Source organism: Nomascus leucogenys, chromosome 19 (assembly GCF_006542625.1).
Source record: "Nomascus leucogenys isolate Asia chromosome 19, Asia_NLE_v1, whole genome shotgun sequence".
In the NCBI taxonomy this organism is placed as follows: Eukaryota; Metazoa; Chordata; class Mammalia; order Primates; family Hylobatidae; genus Nomascus; species Nomascus leucogenys.
The window spans coordinates 30,881,126-30,901,610 of record NC_044399.1 but is presented as its reverse complement, the minus strand read 5'-3'; the positions used below and the strand labels follow the sequence as shown (position 1 = coordinate 30,901,610).

At 53.0% G+C, this 20,485-nt stretch overlaps 1 protein-coding gene and 1 long non-coding RNA gene across 3 annotated transcripts in view; one reads left to right on the top strand and one right to left on the bottom strand.

Moving 5' to 3' along the window:
- Nucleotides 1-765: 765 nt before the first annotated feature.
- MAP3K14 (mitogen-activated protein kinase kinase kinase 14) overlaps nt 766-20,485 on the bottom strand; it is a 52,464-nt gene continuing 32,744 nt past the window's right edge. The window contains exons 7-16 of one of the 2 annotated variants that reach the window (XM_003270715.4): nt 12,066-12,195; nt 11,740-11,871; nt 11,120-11,224; nt 8,689-8,852; nt 8,044-8,194; nt 5,044-5,397; nt 4,730-4,836; nt 4,175-4,319; nt 2,795-2,895; nt 773-2,435 (exon numbers count right to left, since the gene is read on the bottom strand). In XM_003270715.4, coding sequence (XP_003270763.2) covers nt 2,271-2,435; nt 2,795-2,895; nt 4,175-4,319; nt 4,730-4,836; nt 5,044-5,397; nt 8,044-8,194; nt 8,689-8,852; nt 11,120-11,224; nt 11,740-11,871; nt 12,066-12,195 — 1,554 coding nt within the window. In that variant the 3' untranslated portion in view covers nt 773-2,270. Of the gene's footprint in view, nt 2,436-2,794; nt 2,896-4,174; nt 4,320-4,729; nt 5,398-8,043; nt 8,195-8,688; nt 8,853-11,119; nt 11,225-11,739; nt 11,872-12,065; nt 12,196-20,485 lie in introns of both variants that reach the window. The other variant, XM_030799541.1, reaches the window with a different exon arrangement.
- LOC105737937 lies at nt 3,340-5,144 on the top strand. The gene is made up of 3 exons (XR_004026950.1): nt 3,340-4,156; nt 4,751-4,966; nt 5,054-5,144. It is a non-coding gene; the product is annotated as an uncharacterized LOC105737937 (long non-coding RNA).

The following is a 20,485-nucleotide window of genomic DNA, read 5'->3' as shown; positions in this document are numbered from 1 at the left end:
TCCAAAGACCTCGGGGGTGGGGCTCGCGCTTCCGCAGCGGGCCCAGAGCGAGAGGCAGGCAGCAGGTAAGCCTGGCTCTGCTGGACCGGACTTGCACCCGCTCTGCACGCCAGGGGCTCAGGGCTGCCGCCCCTTTCGTGGTCCCAGGGCCCTTCCAAGAACCGGCTAAACCAACCCAAGCTGCGCGCACACACACTTGTGCACATAGGGAGTGTGGAGCCAGATTCGATAAGGCACCCCGTGTGCCCCAGCTCCATGACCTAGGAACTCAGCCCACGAAGGCATCCCTGGCCCCATGCAGGGCTCAGGAGGCAGTGGAAAGGGTTAAGAGTCCAGGCCTCAAGGACAGGAGGGGAGGGTGGAGGGCCTGTGGTGTGCATCCGGCACCCCTGGCTGGTCAGGGTCCAGAACCCATCCCTATTTCCCTTCTGGTGGTAGGGGGCTGCCTGACTTGGGCAGTGGCACAAAGCATGCAGGCTTCGTTGTTCTCCTCCTCCACCCCTCAGCCTGGCAGTGTTTGGCGAGGGACTTCCCTGATGCCACTGGGCAAGGCATCTTGCCTAACTGGTCTGAATGAATAGCCCAGAGGTGGGCCTAGAAGCACCCACTGAGAGGAGTGGTGGGAAAGCAGCCCCACTCAAGGGTTGAAAACAGTCCTTGTCCAAAACAAGGGGGACTTGAAAAGATCTCATCAAGAAGGCAAAGAGAGGCAGTTGTTAGGGTCGTGAGGTTCAGCAGGCCGGCAGGCACGAGAGGACACTGACGGCCTGGAAACATTGGTCATCACCCCAAACTTTATTGCTTACAGAGTTCTCTACAACCCAGACTCTGCAGTACCAAGGCTAACGTTCTTTATGTGCTGGGGGCCGGGGCTCTCTCCCCGGGAGCAGTTTGGCTCGATGTGGACAGCTGGACAAAGGCCGTCTTGGCAAGACGTGGGGATAAGCTTCTCCCAAGGAGGCTCGGCATCCCCCGCCCCAGGAGGTTGAGGCTAGCAGACACCCCCTGACAATTCACAGCTGATTTAATGCTACGTGAGTCCTGAGTAGCTCCCCTGGGAGAAGAGGCTAAGCTGGGGCAATGGGGAAGGGGGTGCTATTCTTAGAGAAATCTGGAAGAGGTTTGAGGAGTCACATGCATGTGGACAGCTCAAGACTGTGTCCCTTCACCCCATCTCCTGGCTTGCTATGCTCCTAGAGTCACTGACCTGCCCTGCCAGAGGGCAGCCATGAAAGTGCTTTGAGGTCATCAGAGTGCAAAGTGCCGTCGGCAGTACCCTCTGGCCAGGGGCAGGGCAGGGTGAATGTCAGTGTGATGCTAAGCTGTGCTCTGGGGACCAGCACACTGGACACTGATAGTGGGGCTGGGGCGCTGGAGCATCTCTGTCTGCTGCTTTCCTTAGCAGTGATCATGTCCATTCACAGACTGTTCCTGTCAGGCACATCCTGCATCACCCTTCACCTTTACAGATGAGGGAACTGAGTGCCAGCGAGTCTGGGGCAGTGCTGGGCCTGAAGGGGCTCGGGGCCTGCTGCTCTGGAGAAGAGTGGTAGCCAGCAGCAAAGGGGCACGTGTCTGGGGACTGAGAACCACTTCACTTACACACTTTCTTTGGTCCTTGGCTGAACCAGAGGTCAACTCAGGACCTGTGTTGCAACAACCTGAAAAGTGTGGTGTATTCTACCAGGGAGCCTTCCCAGGGTCAGGCATTCCTTTCCCCTATACCCAAAAGGGGTGAGCTGGCCAGGTGAGGCCAGGCAAGGGGGTCAGAGGGCCCCCTTAACCTACGGGCGGGCATACCTGCTGACCTGGTTCTGCACTGAACCTGAGTGTGGGCCCTTACACACTTGACACTCTCACACCAGCCTGGAGGGTGAGGGGCCAAGGGGCTTGCCCACCCCTTCTGACCCAGGCTGGAAGCTGCTCTCCCCTGTCTGCCAGCAAATGGTCACTGATCCAAGCGGGTCAGGCCAACTCAACTGGAGCAGGGCAGAGAAGATCCCGTTTGTTTCCCGAGGTATCTCCTGCCGTCCTCCCCTGTCTCTTCACGTGGCGGAGTGTTTTCTCAGCAGGATGGGGCAGGACTCAGGTGGGAAATCCTGGGAGGCGTTCTGCTTGCCCCCACCTTGCTGCTGCCGGGCCCTGGTCCCATTGCTGAGCCGGGGGCTGGCAGATCCCTGGGAGCGGCTGAGCCTGTGTTTCAGGGCAGCATCATGCGCTGAACAGGAAGGCTGCTTCCGGCAGTGTGGAGCCGGCGGTGGAGGGCAGGGTTAGGGCCTGTTCTCCAGCTGACCATGCTTGACCCTCCAGCTCCAGGCGAAGCTGCCATCAGGGGCCAGTGTGCACTGCAGGTCGATGCCCGAGTCTGGCACCTCCATGTCGTAGCGAACAGGCTGCCCGTCTTTGGTCACCAAGCTGAAGGCTGCAGCTGGGATCTAAGGGTGGAGCAAACCAGTGGGCTGAGATCATGGCATGGGGCTCAAGCCACGTAGAAAGGTAAAGACGTCTCCCTCCAGCCAGACCGGCAGCCCTAAGGGCACTGTCTGTCTGTCATTCCATGGGATTCAGAGAATCCCACCTGGCCCAAGTGTGGGTCTGGAGGACCTCTTCGTCACCACTGCCAGTCTTGCTTTGAGGCCCTGTGGAATGCTTTGAGGCTCTGGGGGACGTCGAAGGCCAATTCCAAGTATTCCCTAGAGTACCATTCTACTTCTTTGAAAGCTTTCCTCCTGGAGGGTGGGGCAGCTGCACTGGCTTCTGGGACTGACCGTCAGAATGTACCTGCCCCCCTTACCTGGCTGCTGATGCCAGTGGCGATGTCTCCCACTTTGACCCGGTGGAACTCCCGGATGTGCAGGTGTTCACCATTAAGAGACTGTATTTGGACTTTCACACCTAGAAGGTGGGCAAGGTGATAGTCAGGAGAGCGGCTGCTGGCTCCCCAAGGACCAGGGTCCTGGCAGGGGCTGGGGGAACGTTTTTGTTAAAAGTCACTCTGCCCTATGTAGGGGGGAGCAGGTCTGGCTGTGATGAAGCAGCAGAGATAAAATTTAGGCTGGTCTAAGCACAGCTGCATTTTTGTTTGTTTGTTTTTGAGACAGAGTCTCACTGTGTCGCCCTGACTGAAGTGCAGCGGCATGATCTCAGCTCACTGCAACCTTTACCTCCCAGATTCAAGTGATTCTCCTGCCTCAGCCTCTCAAGTAGCTGGGATTACAGGCATGCGCCACTACACCCAGCTAATTTTTGTATTTTTAGTAGAGACAGGGTTTCACCATGTTGGCCAGGCTGGTCTGGAACTCCTGACCTCATGTAATCCACCTGCCTTGGCCTCCCTAAGTGCTGGGATTACAGGTGTGGGCCACCACACCCGGTCATAAAGCTGCATTTTATAAGAAAAGAAAAAATTCAGGCTGGAACAGCCTTCATGTGATATACACCTGCTAGTTCTTCCTGGCCGTCAGCACCTGGGATTTGGCGTGTGCATTGCTAAGAGCTGGGGTTGGCTCCTATGGGGAAGTAGTATTTCAACTTGGATGCAAAGCAGAAAGGAACTGAACACAAGGATTCTTAAATTAGATTATGGGCAATTTAGATTGTTCCCTGAGTTGAAGTGGCCTTTGGCCAGCCATGGGGCCCTGATGCCATGAGTCACACTTGCCCTGGAGAGGGCCAGGGAACTCCGAGCTGATGCCCTTGTTATAGCAAAGCCACATCATAACCTATGCAATCAAGCTTGAAAACAAAGGAATTTTATGTTGTCTTTCTCATCTGACCTCAAATCCCAGAGGGGGATTCCTTTTGCTGAGTTTTTGATTAAAATGCTCATGGGTCCTGTTCCTTTTCCCTTTAGAAGAGATTAATTGCTCAGTTTCCTGACTCCAGGTCAAGAGAGACTGCTCTCCTCCCCAAGCTAGGGGAACCTTCTGGGACTTCATCAGCCGCCAGTGAGGGGATAATGGTCCCTCACTGCCCCATCAGGAAAGGCTCGTGGGTGATTGGGACCTTTGCTTGAAACCCAACTTACTGGCCAGGAACCTCAAGTTCTGGGACCAGGCGCCTTCCTCCCTCCCACTGTACCAGGGGAGGGGAGACACAACCCCTCAATGGCTGTCTAGCTCCAGGCAGATCAGCTGCTACGGGGGCTGCTGAGCAGGTGAGAATTGGACTGTACCATTGAAATAGCTTGGGGTGTCGGTGGGCCGCCCCCGGGCCAGCACCATGTTCCAACTGGAGCTTCGAGCCTCAGCCTGGCTGCTCCAGGAGTGTACGCCTGAGCTCAGGGTGTCCCGCGAGCTTTGAGAGGCCTTTGATGGGTTCTGAAACAACAGGATTGGGTATGGACTCAGGGCCCTGGGCTCCGGGATCCATCTCCGGCTTGGGTCTCATTTGGGGCAAAGGGGCACTGCTCATGCCCTTAGCTGGAGGAGGGTAAGGGTTGCCTCCATGGGGGACCAAGGCCTGCCTCCCCATTATCTCTGGTGGCAACACACATTCCCTAATCCCAGAAGGGTAGATTCCCATGGTTTCTCTCACTCTGAACCATGACCACCGCCCCCAACCTAGTGAGGACCCCTGCCAGAAGGAAGGGGTGACCCCCATCACCCTCCCTTTACCCACTACTTGCACAGTGTCCATTCACTAGCTGGACGCAAAGCTGCTTGCTCTGTGCCAGGGCCGGGAGAACCCCACCCCTGGAGCCATGGCTCCGGGGCCACAACCGACTCACCTTCTCGCTGTCATCCGACAGGGAGAGGCTGTCGATGCTGAGGCACGAGAGAATTTGCTCCTGCTCCTCCAGAGAAAATGGCTGGGACAGGCTGTTGAGGAATAATTCTGCAGGGAAAAGTGGAAGATGGCTGTGAAAGACTGGGAGGAGGCTGGCTGTGTTTTCAGGGGTTCTTCCTGCACAGTCTGTAGAAGCTGAGCTGCTGGGGAAGGGGCTGGAAGAAAGCCCACACCGCAGGTAAAGAGAAACGCCGGCCTCCGTGGGTGGCCCAGGGCCAGTGCTCAGGGCCCCACTGCAGCCACGGCTGCCCATACCTATTTCCAGCTGCTGCAGTTCCTGCTCCGGGAAGGTTGCTTTCCGCTCTGGTGAGCTGGGGTTTCTGGCAGGGGCTGGCTCCAGGGAGGACAGAGGTAAGGGTTCCCACATCCCAGACTCCTCCTTGCTCAAAGTCAAGGGAGGAGACTTGTTTGGCTCTGGGGGCTCTGGTGGGAGAGGAGGCTGGAGCTTAGGGTCTCTGCCTGTTGTCTCCTCAGCTGGCCGGAGCCCTGGGGCCCTTGGCGAAAGCTCCCTCGGCTGGGCACGGAGGGTCTGGTGATAATTGGCTTGATCTGGTGGTGGATGTCTTGGTTCTTTATATTCTCCCCTCCAAGGGCTCTTCAGACCTCCCACTAGAAAACAGAGAATACAATGGTGAGGGGAAGCGTGCTGTGCACAGACAGCGGTCCAGGCAGGAGTGGCCTGAGTGCAGAAGGGCTAGAGGCGAACAGAGGGGAGGACCCTGCCCCAGGCCACCACGGGAGGTGACTTCAGAAGGCAGCGTGGTGGTCTCCACAGGAGACTTCCTCAATAAGATGGTCCCAATATAACAGGGATAGGACTGGATTTCTGTCTTTGATTCTGTTTTCTTCTAGGTATCAGTAGCAAATTCAAAAACTACAGAATCAGCTCCAGAAGACTTTGTTAACAAGAAAGAGAAGATTGAAAACAGCCCTGGGGCTACACCAACTCAAGAGCTCCCAGGCAAAGTGGCATCCTGGACCCACAATCTCTCCTACCCCATCCTCAGTCAGTACTTCCCCAGGCACCGTTTGTTCTGGCGTGGGGCGAGTTCAGCCCTGGGACCACCCTCATCCTTAAAACTACCAGCTGTCTTTGGTGAGGTGCAAGATCTCTCTGGTTTTATTTCATTTTCATTCCTATAATCACAGCCTTTTTGTGCCCATCCCTCAGGTGACATTCTATTATGTTTGATGTGTCATTTTTGATTTGGTTGTGTCCTTGCAAAATGTGTGTTGTTTTATTTATCAATTTTTATTTTTTTATTTATTTTTTGTTTTTTAAAGAGATGAGGTCTCATCATGTTGCCCAGGCTGGACTCCAACTCCTGGGCTCAAGCGATCCTTCCACCTCAGCCTCCTGAGTGGCTGGGACTACAGATGTGCGCCACCATACCTGGCTATTGATCAATTTTTAGTTTACCAAACAGGCATTATGTTCTGGGTCCCATTCTGTGTCGGGTTCTCTTTTCACTCGGCACCATGGCTTTAGGACCCATCCATGCTGCTCTGTGAACACTGAGTTGCTTTAACTGCTTGGCGCTCCATGCGGCATCCTCTTTTGTGTCTCTGTCCTCCCAGTGAGGGACCCCATCGTACCCTACTCCCCTCCCGCAAAGGAAGCTGTAGTGCGTGTCCTCAGGCGTGTCCCCATATGGATCTGCTGGCATTCCTTTGTCAGTGCACCCAGGGGTAGAGGTCCTTGGTCTCAGTCTGCAGACGTCTGCCTGAGTGCAGCCAGGTGCCCTCCAGAGTGGGTAGCCTTGTCCACATGCCCATCAGCAGCACCCGAGGGGTCCCAACAGCCCCCACATCCCACCTCTGCTTTTTTCCAGTCAAATGGCTCTCGAATGTTACCTGGCTTTATTTATTTATTTTTTGAGTCAGGGTCTCTGTTGCCCAGACTGGAGTGCAGTGGTACAATCATGGCTCACTGTAGCCTCGACCTCCCAGGCTCAAACAATCCTCTCACCTCCTGAGTAGCTGGGACTACAGGCACGTGCCACCATGCCTGGCTAATTTTTAATTTTTTTTTGCAGAGAAAGGGTCTTGCTATGTTGCCTAGGCTGATCTTGAACTCCTGGCCTCAAGCGATCCTCCTGCCCCAGCCTCCCAAAGTGCTGGGATTACAGGTGTGAGCCACTGCTCCCAGCCTGTCTTTATTTTGTATTCTTGGATTCCTAGTGAGTTTGAGCCCCCTCTATATATCATAACCCTTGTGATACTAGTAAACATATATTTTGTCTTTAACCCCATTTCTGGCACATAACTCCTAAAAGCCTTACTCTCAAAAATGATCTTTTTCTGTGTGCTAATGGATTGACTGAAGGCTATAGCAGCCCCTAGGTAGCTTCAGGATGGGGGCTGGTCATCAGAGAGACACAGGTAGGATTAGAGGGTTGGGACTCTCATCCCACTATCCCACATACTGGGAGGGAAGGGGGCTAAAGGTTAAGCTGTTCGCCAATGGCCAGTGATTTATTCAATCATACCTATGTAATGAAGCCTCCACAAAAACCCAAGAACATAGGGTTCAGAGAACTTCTGGTAGCTGGGCACATGGAGGTTCCTGGAGGGTGCCAAGCCCTGGAAGCTCCGCGCTTCCTGCCACACGCCTTGTCCTATGCATCTCTTCATTTGTATCCTTTGTAATATCCTTTCTAATAAACTGGTAAATGTAAGGAAGTGTTTCTGAGTTATTTGAGCCACTCCAGCAAATTAATCGATCCCAAGGAGGGGGTCATGGGGTCCCTGACTTATAGCCAGTTGGTCAGAAGCACAGGTAAACACATGGGCCTGAGACTGGCATGGGTAGGGGGTGCAGTCTTGGGGCTCGAGCCCTCCTGCTGCGGGATCTGACGCTACCTCCAGGCAGATAGTGTTGGAACAGAACTGAATTAGAGGACACCCAGCTAGTGTCTGCTGTTGCAGAACTGATTGCTGGCTTGGTGGGGTGGAAATCCCCACACCTGTGGTCACAGGAGTCTTCTGGGTTGATTGTAATTGAGTGGGAGAATGGAAAAAGCACTTCGAGTTTGTGTGTGAGTTTTCTCTTTCCCATCTCCTGAGCGCTGCCTCTGAGTCAAGGCGTGGCACTGCCGCAATCTCCCAACAACCCTGAGGCTCCTGCACCCCCATAATCCAGAGGGGGAAACTAAGGCTCTGAGGGGTGCCTTGCTCCGGACCTGTGCCCACCTGCCTCCTCTGTCCACCTCTGTCCTCTGCCCCCCGGGTCAGCCAGCGCGGGGCTCTTCTTACCTTGCTGTAGTGCCCGGTTCACCTTCCCTCCCAGCTCTGCTGCAGACACACGGTGGACGGGCTCTTTCCTCAGCCCCTCTTGGATGGCCTGGGCTGTGAGAGGGGCGCAGGAGGGTGGGATCTCCCTCACAGGCGGAGGCTCGCTGGCAATCTGGAGGGGAAAAGACCACAGGTGAGGCCTGCCTCCCCTCATTTCCTGATGCCCGGTTGTTATTGCTCTTTGTGCAACTCCCGCCGGCCCCTGCTCCCGCTGTGCTGGGGTCTACCACAAGGAATGGAGGGGTCTGGGCTATAGTGAGGGCACTTTTCCCAGGAATGGGACAAATGGAGCCAGTAAAACAGGCCAGAGCCAGGCAGCAAGACGCCCACAGCCTCCAGGCCCGGCCCGTTAGGAGGCAGGTGGATGGGGCCCAGGGTATGGACAGAAGAGAGTTCTCACCTGCCATGAACTCGGTGAGCCCCCGCAGCTGGATCTCCCCTTGTACCCCCAGATTTGGGTGGCAAGTATTTGAATTAGGATCCCACATGGATGACCAGGCCTCCCCTTGCTCCATCTGCCACCGCAGAGCAGCCCCTCAAGCCTGCGGCCTGGGCCCCAGGGCCCTGCAGCTCCCCCTGTTGGCCATGCCGGGCGCCGTCACCGACCTTGAGGCAGAGCGGACCTCGGAAGAACTGAGTCCAGGGGTGGCAGCCGTTGAGCATGTGCAGCATCATGCAGCAGCTGCTCCAGACGTCCACCTTGGCGTCGCAGCGCCTGCCCAGCACCACCTCCGGAGCCATGTGTGTCTCTGTGCCAGGGATGTAGTCCCCTGAGAAGGGGGATGAGACATAAAGTCACCTGGAATGCCGATGGGCAGGAGCCTAGGCAATGGCCACCCTAGTTAATCCTCGGGGTATCTTACATTTGTCACTGTTAAAGTACTTTTTATTTTATTATCTTTTTCGTTCTTTGAGATGGAGTCTTGCTCTGTCACCCAGGCTGGAGTACAATGGCGCGATCTCGGCTCACTGCAACCTCTGCTTCCCGGGTTCAAGAGATTCTCCTGCCTCAGCCTCCTGAGTAGCTGGAATTACAGGCATGAGCCACCATGCCCGGCTAATTTTTATATTTTTAGTAGAGATGGGGTTTCACCCATGTTGGCCAGACTGGTCTCGAACTCCTGACCTCAGGTGATCCGCCCACCTCGGCCTCCCAAAGTGCTAAGATTATAGGCATGAGCCACTGCGCCAGGCCATGTTAAAGTACTTTAAATATAGAAATAAAGTCTCCAAGTCAAATTTGTAGGGAAGAGCTAGGCGGGGACTCTGCTGGGAACTTGTACAAAGCAACAGAGCATCCATGATGTGGACTCTGCCCTTTGGACCAAACCCTTAAAGTGTTTTTTGAAAATGGGGCAGGGGCTGGACATTACAAATTAGGTTGTAGAAGGCTAATTACTGGTAAGATGTTCCTGAAATACTAGTAAGTGAAATTTAAAAATCGCAATAGAAAACATATGTGTAAAAGACTGAAAGGATAGATGGCAGATGTGAACAGTGGTTTTTTTCCTGGTGATTTGTATTTGTAATTTTTGCTTAGCTCTACTTTCTTCAAAAGATATTAGAAAAAAGGGTCAGGCAGTGGCTCATGCCTGTAATCCCAGCACTTTGGGAGACTGAGGTGGGAGGAATGCTTAAATCCAGGAATTTAAGACCAGCCTGGGCAACATACTGAGACCCCATGTATATCTACAAAAAATACAAAAAATGAGCCGGACATGGTGGTGCATGCCTGTGGTCCCAGCTACTCAGGAGGCTGAGGTGGGAGGATCGCTTGAACCAAGGAGCTTGAGGCTGCAGTGAGCTATGAGTGAGCTACTGCACTCCAGCCTGGGTGACAGAGCAAGACTCTGTCTGTAAAAAATAAAAGTTAAAAAAATCAGAAAAGATACATTTTTTTTTTTTGTAACAAGAAAAAGCCCACTACAGTTATTTTAAAAGGGCTTAAAACAACACGGGTGGAGGTCAAGTGTCCACATTCAATTTACATCTTCAGAATTGCCAACATAGTCCTTTAACAACACACAATTATATACTTGCCAAAGATTCTTTTTCCGTTGGTCAAAATGAAATCATTTTATCCTTAATGCTATAAATGAAAAAAGCAGGGCACAAAATTGTGTTATAATGGCCCTAACTAGGCACAGGGAAAACAACAGCCTGGAAGGAGTTATTTAAAATACTCATGATTCGGCCGGGCACGGAGGCTCATGCCTATACTTCCAGCACTTTGGGAGGCTGAGTGGGGTGGATCACCTGAGGTCTGGAGTTTGAGACTGGCCTGGCCAACATGGCAAAACCCCGTCTCTACTAAAAATACAAAAATTAGCTGGGCATGGTGGAAGGTGCCTGTAATCCCAGCTACTCAGGAGGCTGAGGCAGGAGAATTGCTTGAACCCGGGGGGCGGAGGTTGCAGTGAGCTGAGATTGTGCCACTGCACTCCAGCCTGGGTGACAGAGTGAGACTCTGTCTCAATGAAAATAACAAAAAATTTGTGATTCTCTCTCTGGGTAAGAGGAATGGTGAGAATTCTGTTCTCTGCCTCTTTTATATGCTTAACTCTATACTTCAGAGTGGGCATGGATTATTTCGATAATCAGAGGAGTTAAAGAAAGATATTTCACTGGCTTTAGAGCCCAGGCCCCTTGGTCAGCCTGCCCACTGTGCTTCCAGCCAACTGTGCTCAGAGGCGCAGGAGAGCTGGGGTCACAGGCTGGCGGTGCACTCCCCTGAAAAGGCCAGACAAGAGGTGGGGAGCCACGGGGCCTCCAAGGCAGAAGGCCTGGGACCTACGGAGAGTCAACCAGCCTTTCCCTTCTCTTCCCTCTGTACAGGAGCATTGACAATGAGCACCTGACATCCATTATCACATTTACGCATAACAAAGAAACCCCTGATAATCATCCAGGCTGGCTGCGGGGCTTAAACACACAGGTGGACCTAAGTGTTCACATCTCAATTCCCGTTCTGGAAAGCATGGAAGGCATTTGGCGAATGAACGCATTGGGGGGCATGGCAGTTGGTGGGGGGCCTTACCTGTGAGCAAGGACTTCCCCAGGCCATCAGGTTGAAGACACACAGCATGGCCAAAGTCGCAGAGGGCTGCATGGCTCCCATCGCTGGACAGGAGCACGTTGTCAGCTGCCAGGCCGCCCCGGGGAGGAAAAGGAACAGGTGAGTCATGCCGGGTCCCAGCCCACCCTGGCTCGGTTTGGCCTGCCCTCCAGTGACATAATTTTCTGGCTGATCCTATGTGGCAGCTGCTGCTTCTGATTAGTTTCATTAATCGTGGAGGAAGGCAGGAGGGTATCAATTCAGGCTAGAGGCAGGCAGGATCTCTGAGGGCAAGGGGACAGGAGCAGGGTTTACTCGGGAACGCTGCCACTCTGCTAGCCTGCGCCGACCCCGTACCAGGGGTCACCAGTGGGTGGGAGCTTGACCTTCGGTTCTCTGTGGCCACCATCTACCAGAAACTACAGTGCTTGGCTAAGGGGTTGGAGAACATCATTCCCCTTCCTACAGGCACAGTCCTGTCAGCCTGACTCAGGGCCTGCTACTGGAGATGACCAGGCTAGCCCAGAACTGAGAGGAGATCAGGCAGGATGGTGTGAGAGAAGAGCCTGCTGGGGATCAGGGCTGTGGGGCCTGGGCCTTACCTTTGACGTCCCCATGCAGAATCCTTCGTGAGTGGAGGTATTCCAGCCCCTCCAGGGCCTGGCCCAGGTAGTACAGGGCCCGGTCTTCTGGGAGACAGCCCTGCTCCTTGACCAGCTGGCCCAGGGAGCCACCTAGGAGACCAAAGGCCAGGCTATACATGGGACTTGCCCGAGCCTCCACGCCAGCCAAGGGCAAGAGCACAGGGCAGGCGGTGGAAAGCAGGGTCACAGGGTCAAGAGGTTAGTGACCAAGGCCAACTTGGGCAAGACTCGGGGGGGAACTCTTGGCCCTGAATTTGGAGAAAGAGTGGGATCTGGCTCCTCACCTTCCAGCAGCTCCATGAAGATGCTGACCCAAGGCCCTTCTCTCACAGCTCCATACAAAGGGACAATTCTGGGTGAGGTCAATCCTGCACACGCCATCAGCTCCTCTGCCCGAAATACTTCCAGCCGCACCTGCAAGGGCCCAGAGGCAGCTGTTAAGACAGGGTGAGGGGACCAGAGCTGGGTCCCTGGCATCCTGTCAGCACCCTAGTGCTCCACACACACAGGCTGCTGCTGTTTCCAGTGGTGATGCAGGGGCCTGGGGGGCCTGCTGGACCCTCAGAGGCTAAATGGTGTATCCCGTGCCCTTGGTATCAGGAGCAACTTCTTGTACTTAATTAAAGTTCTGGAGTGCTGCCTGTGTGCAAAAACAGCCACATAAAAACTACATCCGCCCCGGGCGCAGTGGCTCATGCCTCTAATCCCAGCACTTTGGGAGGCAGAGGCAGGCAGATCACGAGGTCAGGAGATAGAGACCATCCTGGCTAACACGGTGAAACCCCATCTCTACTAAAAAATACAAAAAAATTAGCTGGGCGTGGTGGCAGACGCCTGTAGTCCCAGCTACTCGGGAGGCTGAGGCAGGAGAATGGCATGAACCCAGGAGGCGGAGCTTGCAGTGAGCTGAGATCGCACCAGTGCACTCCAGCCTGGGCAACAGAGTGAGACTCCGTCTCAAAAAAAAAAAAAAAAAAAAAAAAAAATTAAAATTAAAAAAAAAAAACACTACATTCCACCCGGGCGCGGTGGCTCATGGCTGTAATCTCAGCACTTTGGGAGGCTGAGGCGGGCGAATCAAGGAGATCGAGGTCGGGAGATCAAGACCATCCTGGCCAACATGGCGAAACCCTGTCTCTACTAAAAATACAAAAATTAGCCGGGTGTGGTGGCACGTGGCTGTAATCCCAGCTACTCGGGAGGCTGAGGCAGGAGAATCACTTGAACCCGGGAGTCGGAGGTTGCAATGAGCCGAGGTCGCACCACTGCGCTCCAGCCTGGCAACAGAGTGAGATCCCATCTCAAAAACAAAACAAAACAAAATCCCCCCCCCCACCCCCCAAAAAAAACAACCTACATTCCTCATCCTGGCTGCTGGCACGCTGTCCGCCCTCAAATCTGCCAAACGCAGAACATTTTTTCCTCCAGCTAAATGTCTGGGCAATTTCTAGGATGTGGGACCTTTTGCTTATCAGCATCCATGTCTACTCTCAGAAGCTGGGTTTCTGACTTATCTGACTGTCAAGAACCAAGATTTGGACTCCATCGGGTGCATTTTTTTTCTTTTCTTTTCTTTTCTTTTTTTTTTTCCTGAGACAGAGGTCTCGCTCTGTCGCCCAGGCTGGAGTACAGTGACGTGATCTCTGTTCATTGCAACCTCTGCCTCCCGGGTTCAAGCGATTCTCCTGCCTCAGCCTCCCGAGTAGCTGGGACTACAAGTGTGCGCCACCAGGCCCGGATAATTTTTGTATTTTTTAGTAGAGACGGGGTTTCACCATGCTGGCCAGGCTGGTCTCAAACTCCTGACCTTGTGATTTGCCCACGTCGGCCTCCCAAAGTGCTAGGATTACAGGCGTGAGCCACCGCGCCCGGCCTCAACACTTTTCTTTCCCGGAGGACTAAAACATCCACATAGACAGAGCACTGTTTATTCTGTTTGCAGCTGTCTCCCAGCATCTGGGAACTTAAGGAGGCTTCTGCGGAGGGGTTTGGCCAAGGCCACTCCCACTGCCGACTGGCAGGTCCGGGATCATCCACTCCTTTCTGCAGGGACCAGCAACTTGGTGAGAGGAAATAGGCCTTGGATATAAACATCTTGGGCTTAGATCCTGGCTCAGCCTTTTAAAACAAGGCAGCAGACTTCCCATCCACGTGTTTCCATATGCAAACAGCAGGGACGGTGGTATCTGCTCCTGAGTAGAGCAAGGATTTCGAAGGATGGTAACTGACACCAGGCCTGGCAACCAGTGGGCACTCAGGAAGTGCTAGCTCCCCAATTCCTCCAGCTCACATCAGAGAAGCTGATACTTAGACTGACACTTAGTCCTTTTTTTTTTTTTTTGAGACAAGAGTCTCGCTGTGTCGCCCAGGCTGGAGTGCAGTGGCGCAATCTCAGCTAATTACAACCTCCACCTCCTGGGTTCAAGCAATTCTCCTGCCTCAGCCTCCCCAGTAGCTGGGATTACAGGTACCTGCCACTATGCCCAGCTAATTTTTCATATTTTTAGTAGAGGCAGGGTTTCACCATGTTGGTTAGGCTGGTCTTAAACTCCTGACCTCAGGTGATCTGCCTGCCTTGGCCTCCCAAAGTGCTGGGATTACAGGCGTGAGCCACTGTGCCCGGCCTCTTAGACTTCTTCTTCTTCTTTTTTTTTTTTGAGACGGAGTCTCGCTCTGTCACCAGGCTGGAGTGCAGTGGCGTGATATCTTGGCTCACTGCAACCTCCGCCTCCTGGATTCAAGCGATTCTCGTGCCTCAGCCTCCTGAGTAGCTGGGATTACAGGCACGTGCCATCACACCCAACTAATTTTTTTTTTTAGTAGACGGGTTTCACCACGTTGCCAGGCTGGTCTTAACTCCTGCCTCATGGTCCGCCCCTTGCTCCAAAGTGCTGGATTACAGCGTGAGCCACTGTGCCGGCCTCTTAGACTTCTTCTTCTTTTTTTTTTTTTTGAGACGGAGTCTCGCTCTGTCACCAGGCTGGAGTGCAGTGGCGTGATATCTTGGCTCACTGCAACCTCCGCCTCCTGGATTCAAGCGATTCTCGTGCCTCAGCCTCCTGAGTAGCTGGGATTACAGGCACGTGCCATCACACCCAACTAATTTTTGTATTTTTAGTAGAGACGGGGTTTCACCACGTTGGCCAGGCTGGTCTTGAACTCCTGGCCTCATGGTCCGCCCACCTTGGCCTCCAAAAGTGCTGGGATTACAGGCGTGAGCCACTGCGCGCGGCCTCTTAGGCTTCTTAATAGACTTGTCCTCCTTCCTGGCTGCTGATGGTTCTCAAGTAAGCCTTGAGTGGCATCACCAGGGGGCGCTGGCAGTAACAGAACCAGCTTGGAAGCGATCTCCACAGACTTGCTGACTTGGCAAACAGCTCTGACACTGTGGGGTTTTTGGACTTTTGCCTATCAGTGGAAAATATCGCCCTTCTGGTTCCCTAATATCTGGTTTGGTTAATCATCTCCCATGAACTTTGACTCTGCCAGTGTTTCCAGCTCTAAAAAGCCTCTGAACCTGAGTTGGAACAAATTCAACAACAGGACTTGTTAGCAAATGTCTTCAGCCTAACCACCCCCAAACTGAGCTGAGGCACCCCGGGGCACTGCAGATAACTCAGAAGGGCGCCAAATGGATATCTGACATTTGAGGGAAACGGCCACCGCAACATCTGCAGGACACCACGTGAACTACTCGCTCGAGATAGTTCAGCTTGAAAGTTCGATCACGCACGCGACATTCCCTTTGATAATGTATCTCTATGAAGCTAGGTTTTTGCAGGTCACTGTGATTAAAAGTACTTCAAGGAGAAAATGTGGGATATGAAGGTGGTGGTGTCCTATCTGATTTCAAGGGTTGGGATGCGCAACAAAGCATACAACCCATTAATAATCTGGCGGTTTGGAAATGGAAGGACCCTTTTTCTTTCAACTTATGTTGAGCTTTTCAAATGGCTACTAAGTTGTTAGGATAAAGACTTATTATTTGACCTCATTGCTTCATAAACAGAACTGTTGGGTATTTGTTTTGGCCTGGGTTGCCCTGAAACAATGACTGAGATATTAACAGGGCTGTGATCCAAAAGAGTTGGGGAAACTTGGCTTTAACTTTGCAGAAATCTGTAAGTCCTCTTAGAGTGTCCCGTCCATGCTAAAAATATTTCCAACCACCCAGACCAAAGAGGTGGGAGCAGATACTTCAAAATACAAGGTGCTTTAGAAGTCGGTGCCAGAGGAGAAAGCAGCCCAGTCTTCCAGGCCAAGCTGGCTGCCCGTCTGGCCACCCCTCCTCTCTGAACTTCCGTGTTCCTCATCCGTAAAATAAGGGGGCTGGACTGCGATGAAGATATTCATGAGAACTAAGATCTAATGCCCATTCATCATTTCCCAGGCACTGGTAAAGCCCTTTCTAAGCATTAGTTATTGAGATTTTACAATAGCCTGTAAGCTGGTGGGATCATTATCCCCATTTTATAGATGAAGAAGCTGAAGCCTGGGCAAGTAATTTGCCCAAGGTCACTGGGTATAAGAGATCACAGCCGGGCTTTTACTCGGGCAAGCCTGACTCCAGAGCTGCCAGCTACTCTGCGCCTCCAGAAGGCCTTTCCATGCTGAACTTTTTTTTTTTTTTTTTTTTTTTTGAGACGGAGTCTCACTCTGTCGCCCAGGTGGGAGTGCAGTGGCGCGATCTCGGCTCACTGCAAGCTCCGCCTCCCAGGTTCACGCCATTCTCCTGCCTCAACCTCCCGCGTAGCTGGGACTACAGGCGCCCGCCATCACGCCTGGCTAATTTTTTTGTATTTTTAGTAGAGATGGGGTTTCACCGTGTTAGCCAGGATGGTCTCGATTTCCTGACCTTGTGGTCCGCCCACCTCGGCCTCCCAAAGTGCTGGGATTACAGGCGTGAGCCACCGCGCCCAGACGTTTTTTTTTTTGTTTTTTTGAGACAAGGTCTCCCTTGGTTGGCCAGGCTGGAGTGCAGTGGCACAATCACAGCTCACTGCAGCCTCGACCTTCCCGGGCTCAAGCGATCCTCCCATCTCAGCCTCCCAAGTAGCTGAGACTATAGGTGCCATGCCCAGCTAATTTTTGCATTTTTTGTAGAGATGGGGTTTCGCCATATTGCCCAGGCTAGTCTTGAACTCCTAGGCTCAAGTGATTCTCCCACCTTGGCCTCCAACATGTTGAGATTACAAGTGTGAGCCACTGTGCCTGGCATCCATGCTAATGTTTTAAAATACATTCAGGATGGAGCATCCCCAGGTGGAAGCACTGTCAGCAATGAGCCTACTGCCTGATCCAGAAGCCACTTCCCTCCCCTCAGTTGCCTGCACGCTGGACACTGGGGATCACTTTTTCCTCCCTGAACTTCCCTCGTTTTCTTTGGTATTCTTTTTTTTTTTTTGAGATGGAGTTTCACTCTTGTTGCCCAGGCTGGAGTGCAATGGCGCGATCTCGGCTCACTGCAACCTCTGCCTCCTGGGTTCAAGCAATTCTCCTGCTTCAGCCTCCTGAGTAGCTGAGATTACAGGCATGTGCCACCACGCCCGGCTAACTTTTTGTATTTTTAATAGAGATGGGGTTTCTCCATGTTGGTCAGGCTGGTCTCGAACTCCCGACCTCAGGTGATCCACCCGCCTCGGCCTCTCAAAGTGCTGGGATTACAGGCGTGAGCCACCACACCCAGCCTTCTTTGGTATTCTTTTTTTTTTTTTTTTGAGACAGAGTCTCATTCTGTCGCCCAGGCTGGCGTGCAGTGGCACAATCTCTGCTCACTGCAACCTCCGCCTCCCGGGTTCAAGCAATTCTGCCTCAGCCTCCCAAGTACCTGGGACTACAGGCGCCCGCCACCACACCTGGCTAATTTTTGTATTTTTAGTAGAGATGGGGTTTCACTGTGTTGGCCAGATCTCCTGACCTTGTGATCCACCACCCTTGGCCTCCCAAAGTGCCGGGATTACAGGCATGAGCCACAGGCCCGGCCTGATCTTACCTCTTTTTTTTTTTTTGAGACTGAATCTTGCTCTGTCACCCAGGCTGGAGTGCTGTGGCGTGATCTTGGCTCACTGCAACCTCCGCCTCCCAGGTTCAAGCAATTCTCTGCCTCAGCCTCCCGAGTAGCTGGGATTACAGGCGCCTGCCACCACACCCGGCTAATATTTGTATTTTTAGTAGAGATGGGGTTTCACCATCTTGGCCAGAGGCTGGTCTTGAACTCCTGACCTTGTGATCCACCTGCCTCAGCCTCCCAAAGTGCTGGGATTACAGGTGTGAGCCACCGTGCTCGGCCCTGATCTTACTTTTAATTGCAAACAAATATAGGCTCATTATAAAAGAATTCAAATGATACCAAAAAAAGCAAAAGTCTCCATTCCCCAGTCCTATTCTCAGAGGTAACTGCCCTTTGACAGAAATCTTTTTAGACTTTTAAAATTTCTTTTTTTTTTTTTTTTTTTTTTTTTTTTTTTTTTTTTGAGACGGAGTCTCGCTCTTTCACCCAGGCTGGAGTGCAGTGGCGCAATCTCGGCTCACTGCAAGCTCCGCCTCCCGGGTTCACGCCATTCTCCTGCCTCAGCCTCTCCGAGTAGCTGGGACTACAGGCGCCCGCCACCACGCCCGGCTAATTTTTTTGTATTTTTAGTAGAGACAGGGTTTCACCGTGGTCTCGATCTCCTGACCTCGTGATCCGCCCGCCTCGGCCTCCCAAAGTGCTGGGATTACAAGCGTGAGCCACCGCGCCCGGCCTAAAATTTCTTTTTTATTTCTGTTTTTTGCTTTTTTGTAGACATGCGATCTCGCTATGTTGCCCAGGCTGGTCTCCAACTCCTGGCCTCAAGCAATCCTCCCACCTCAGCCTCCCAAAGTACTGGGATTACAAGCATGAGCCACTGTACCTAGCCTGGACTTTTTATGCGTGTATAAACAAGTAGTCGTTTCTTCTATTAAAATGGAATCCTGGTGGGGCACAGTGGCTCACACCTGTAATCCCAGCACTTTGGGAGATTGCCCAGGAGTTTGAGTCCAGCCTGGGCAACATAGTGAGATCCTGTTTCTACAAAAAATAAAAAATTAGCTGGGTGTGGTGGTACATGCCTGACGTCCCAGCTACATGGGAAGCTGAGGCAATAGGGTTGTTTGGGTCTGTGGGGCTGAGGCTGCAGTGAGCTGTGATCATGCCACTGCATACCAGCCTGGACAACAGAGCGAGATCCTGTCTCAAAAAAAAAAAAAAAAAGAAAAAAGATCAAACAAAACCTTAAAAAAAACAAAAAACAACTGCATCAAACCCTGGACCTATGGCCAATCAGCATCTAGATCAGGAGGACGAAGGAGTGCTGGCACCGCCATGTGACACCTCACACACTGGCTTCTCCCCAAGGAGCATCGGGGGGCACAGACTTGCTCTGATCCGATGTGCGGCCTGACCTCTGATGCGTGATCCACCTCCCAGTCCCCATCCCCTAATCAGGGAACTGTTTCTCCTGCTCTTCCAGCTGAAAACCCTAAAGGACACCACTGCCTTGAGGGAAAGCAGGCACTGTCTGCCCAACCAATGGCAGCTGTGCGGGCTGCCAAAGAGCCATCCCCACTACATTCTCCGGGGTGGGAAGGAAGTGGTTCTGCGAGTGGCCAGCTCTGGTGGGCTTGAGCTGCAGCTCTGGTACTGAGAAGTCCATGCCTTGTGCTTGGAGCTTTTCCAACTGCCTTGCAGTGGATGGGAGGGGCGAGACATGGAGTATTTATCCTCTTCCACTATATTAGGGTTGTTTACCTTGTTGCCTGGGAAGACTCTTGAGGCCCTCAGCAGGGGAACAGCTGAGAAGCCCAGTGACTAAGCTCCCAGCGCTGGGTGCACGTCTCTTCACACTCTCACACTCTCCTCCCACCACCTCTCAGGAGGGACAGCTGAGCCTTCTCCGGTAGCCTGGAGAGGGGAACTGCAGCTGAGCAGGTCAGGCATGCGGCCTTGGCCTCACCAAGTGGAAGACGATGATCCACACTGGCAAGAACTCGGCAAGAACTCAGCACGCACTCAGCACGTGTTGCCAGTCGGGGGTGGTGAGGGCAGAGTTTTCGTATTTGACACAGTGTGTCTGAAGCTTGGGGTGGTACCTACAGATAGTCCCCTCACTGGTCTCACCATCCAGCCCAAGTACACACCAGGGAAGCCGGGTTTATTCACATCCCAGTTGTCTCCTCTCCCCTTAAGGCCACAGGCACCCCAGACGGTGGTGGCAGTGTCTGCTCTGAATGGGGCCAGCGTGTGCCGGGCTTTTGTGCTCTGGCTACAGTGAGCATTTCCTGTGTCAGGTTGGTGTTCCAAAAGTTTTGGATTTTGGAGCACTTCAGATTTTGGGTTTTCAGATTGCAGATGCTCTACCTGTATTTGTTGCTTTCCTTTTGGGGATTGGAGTGTCTCTGACATAAGCCACTTGAAACAAGGTATATCTCTGAGCTTACTTCACCCTGCCCAGAGGGCCAAGGGAATGGTCCACAGAAACGCGCCTTAGGTCTTGGCCAAGAGCTTTGACTGGGGACAAGGTGGCTTCCAATCAAGATGATCGAGAATTGGGGGTGGGGGAAAGGTTGGTGACGGGGAGAAGGACCGACACCCGTGAGGCCTGTGGGTCTGCAGCCCCCACCGATGCTCCCTCTGGGACCGGACAGTGTGATCTGACAGGAGGAGCCTAAGCTCCAGGCCCAG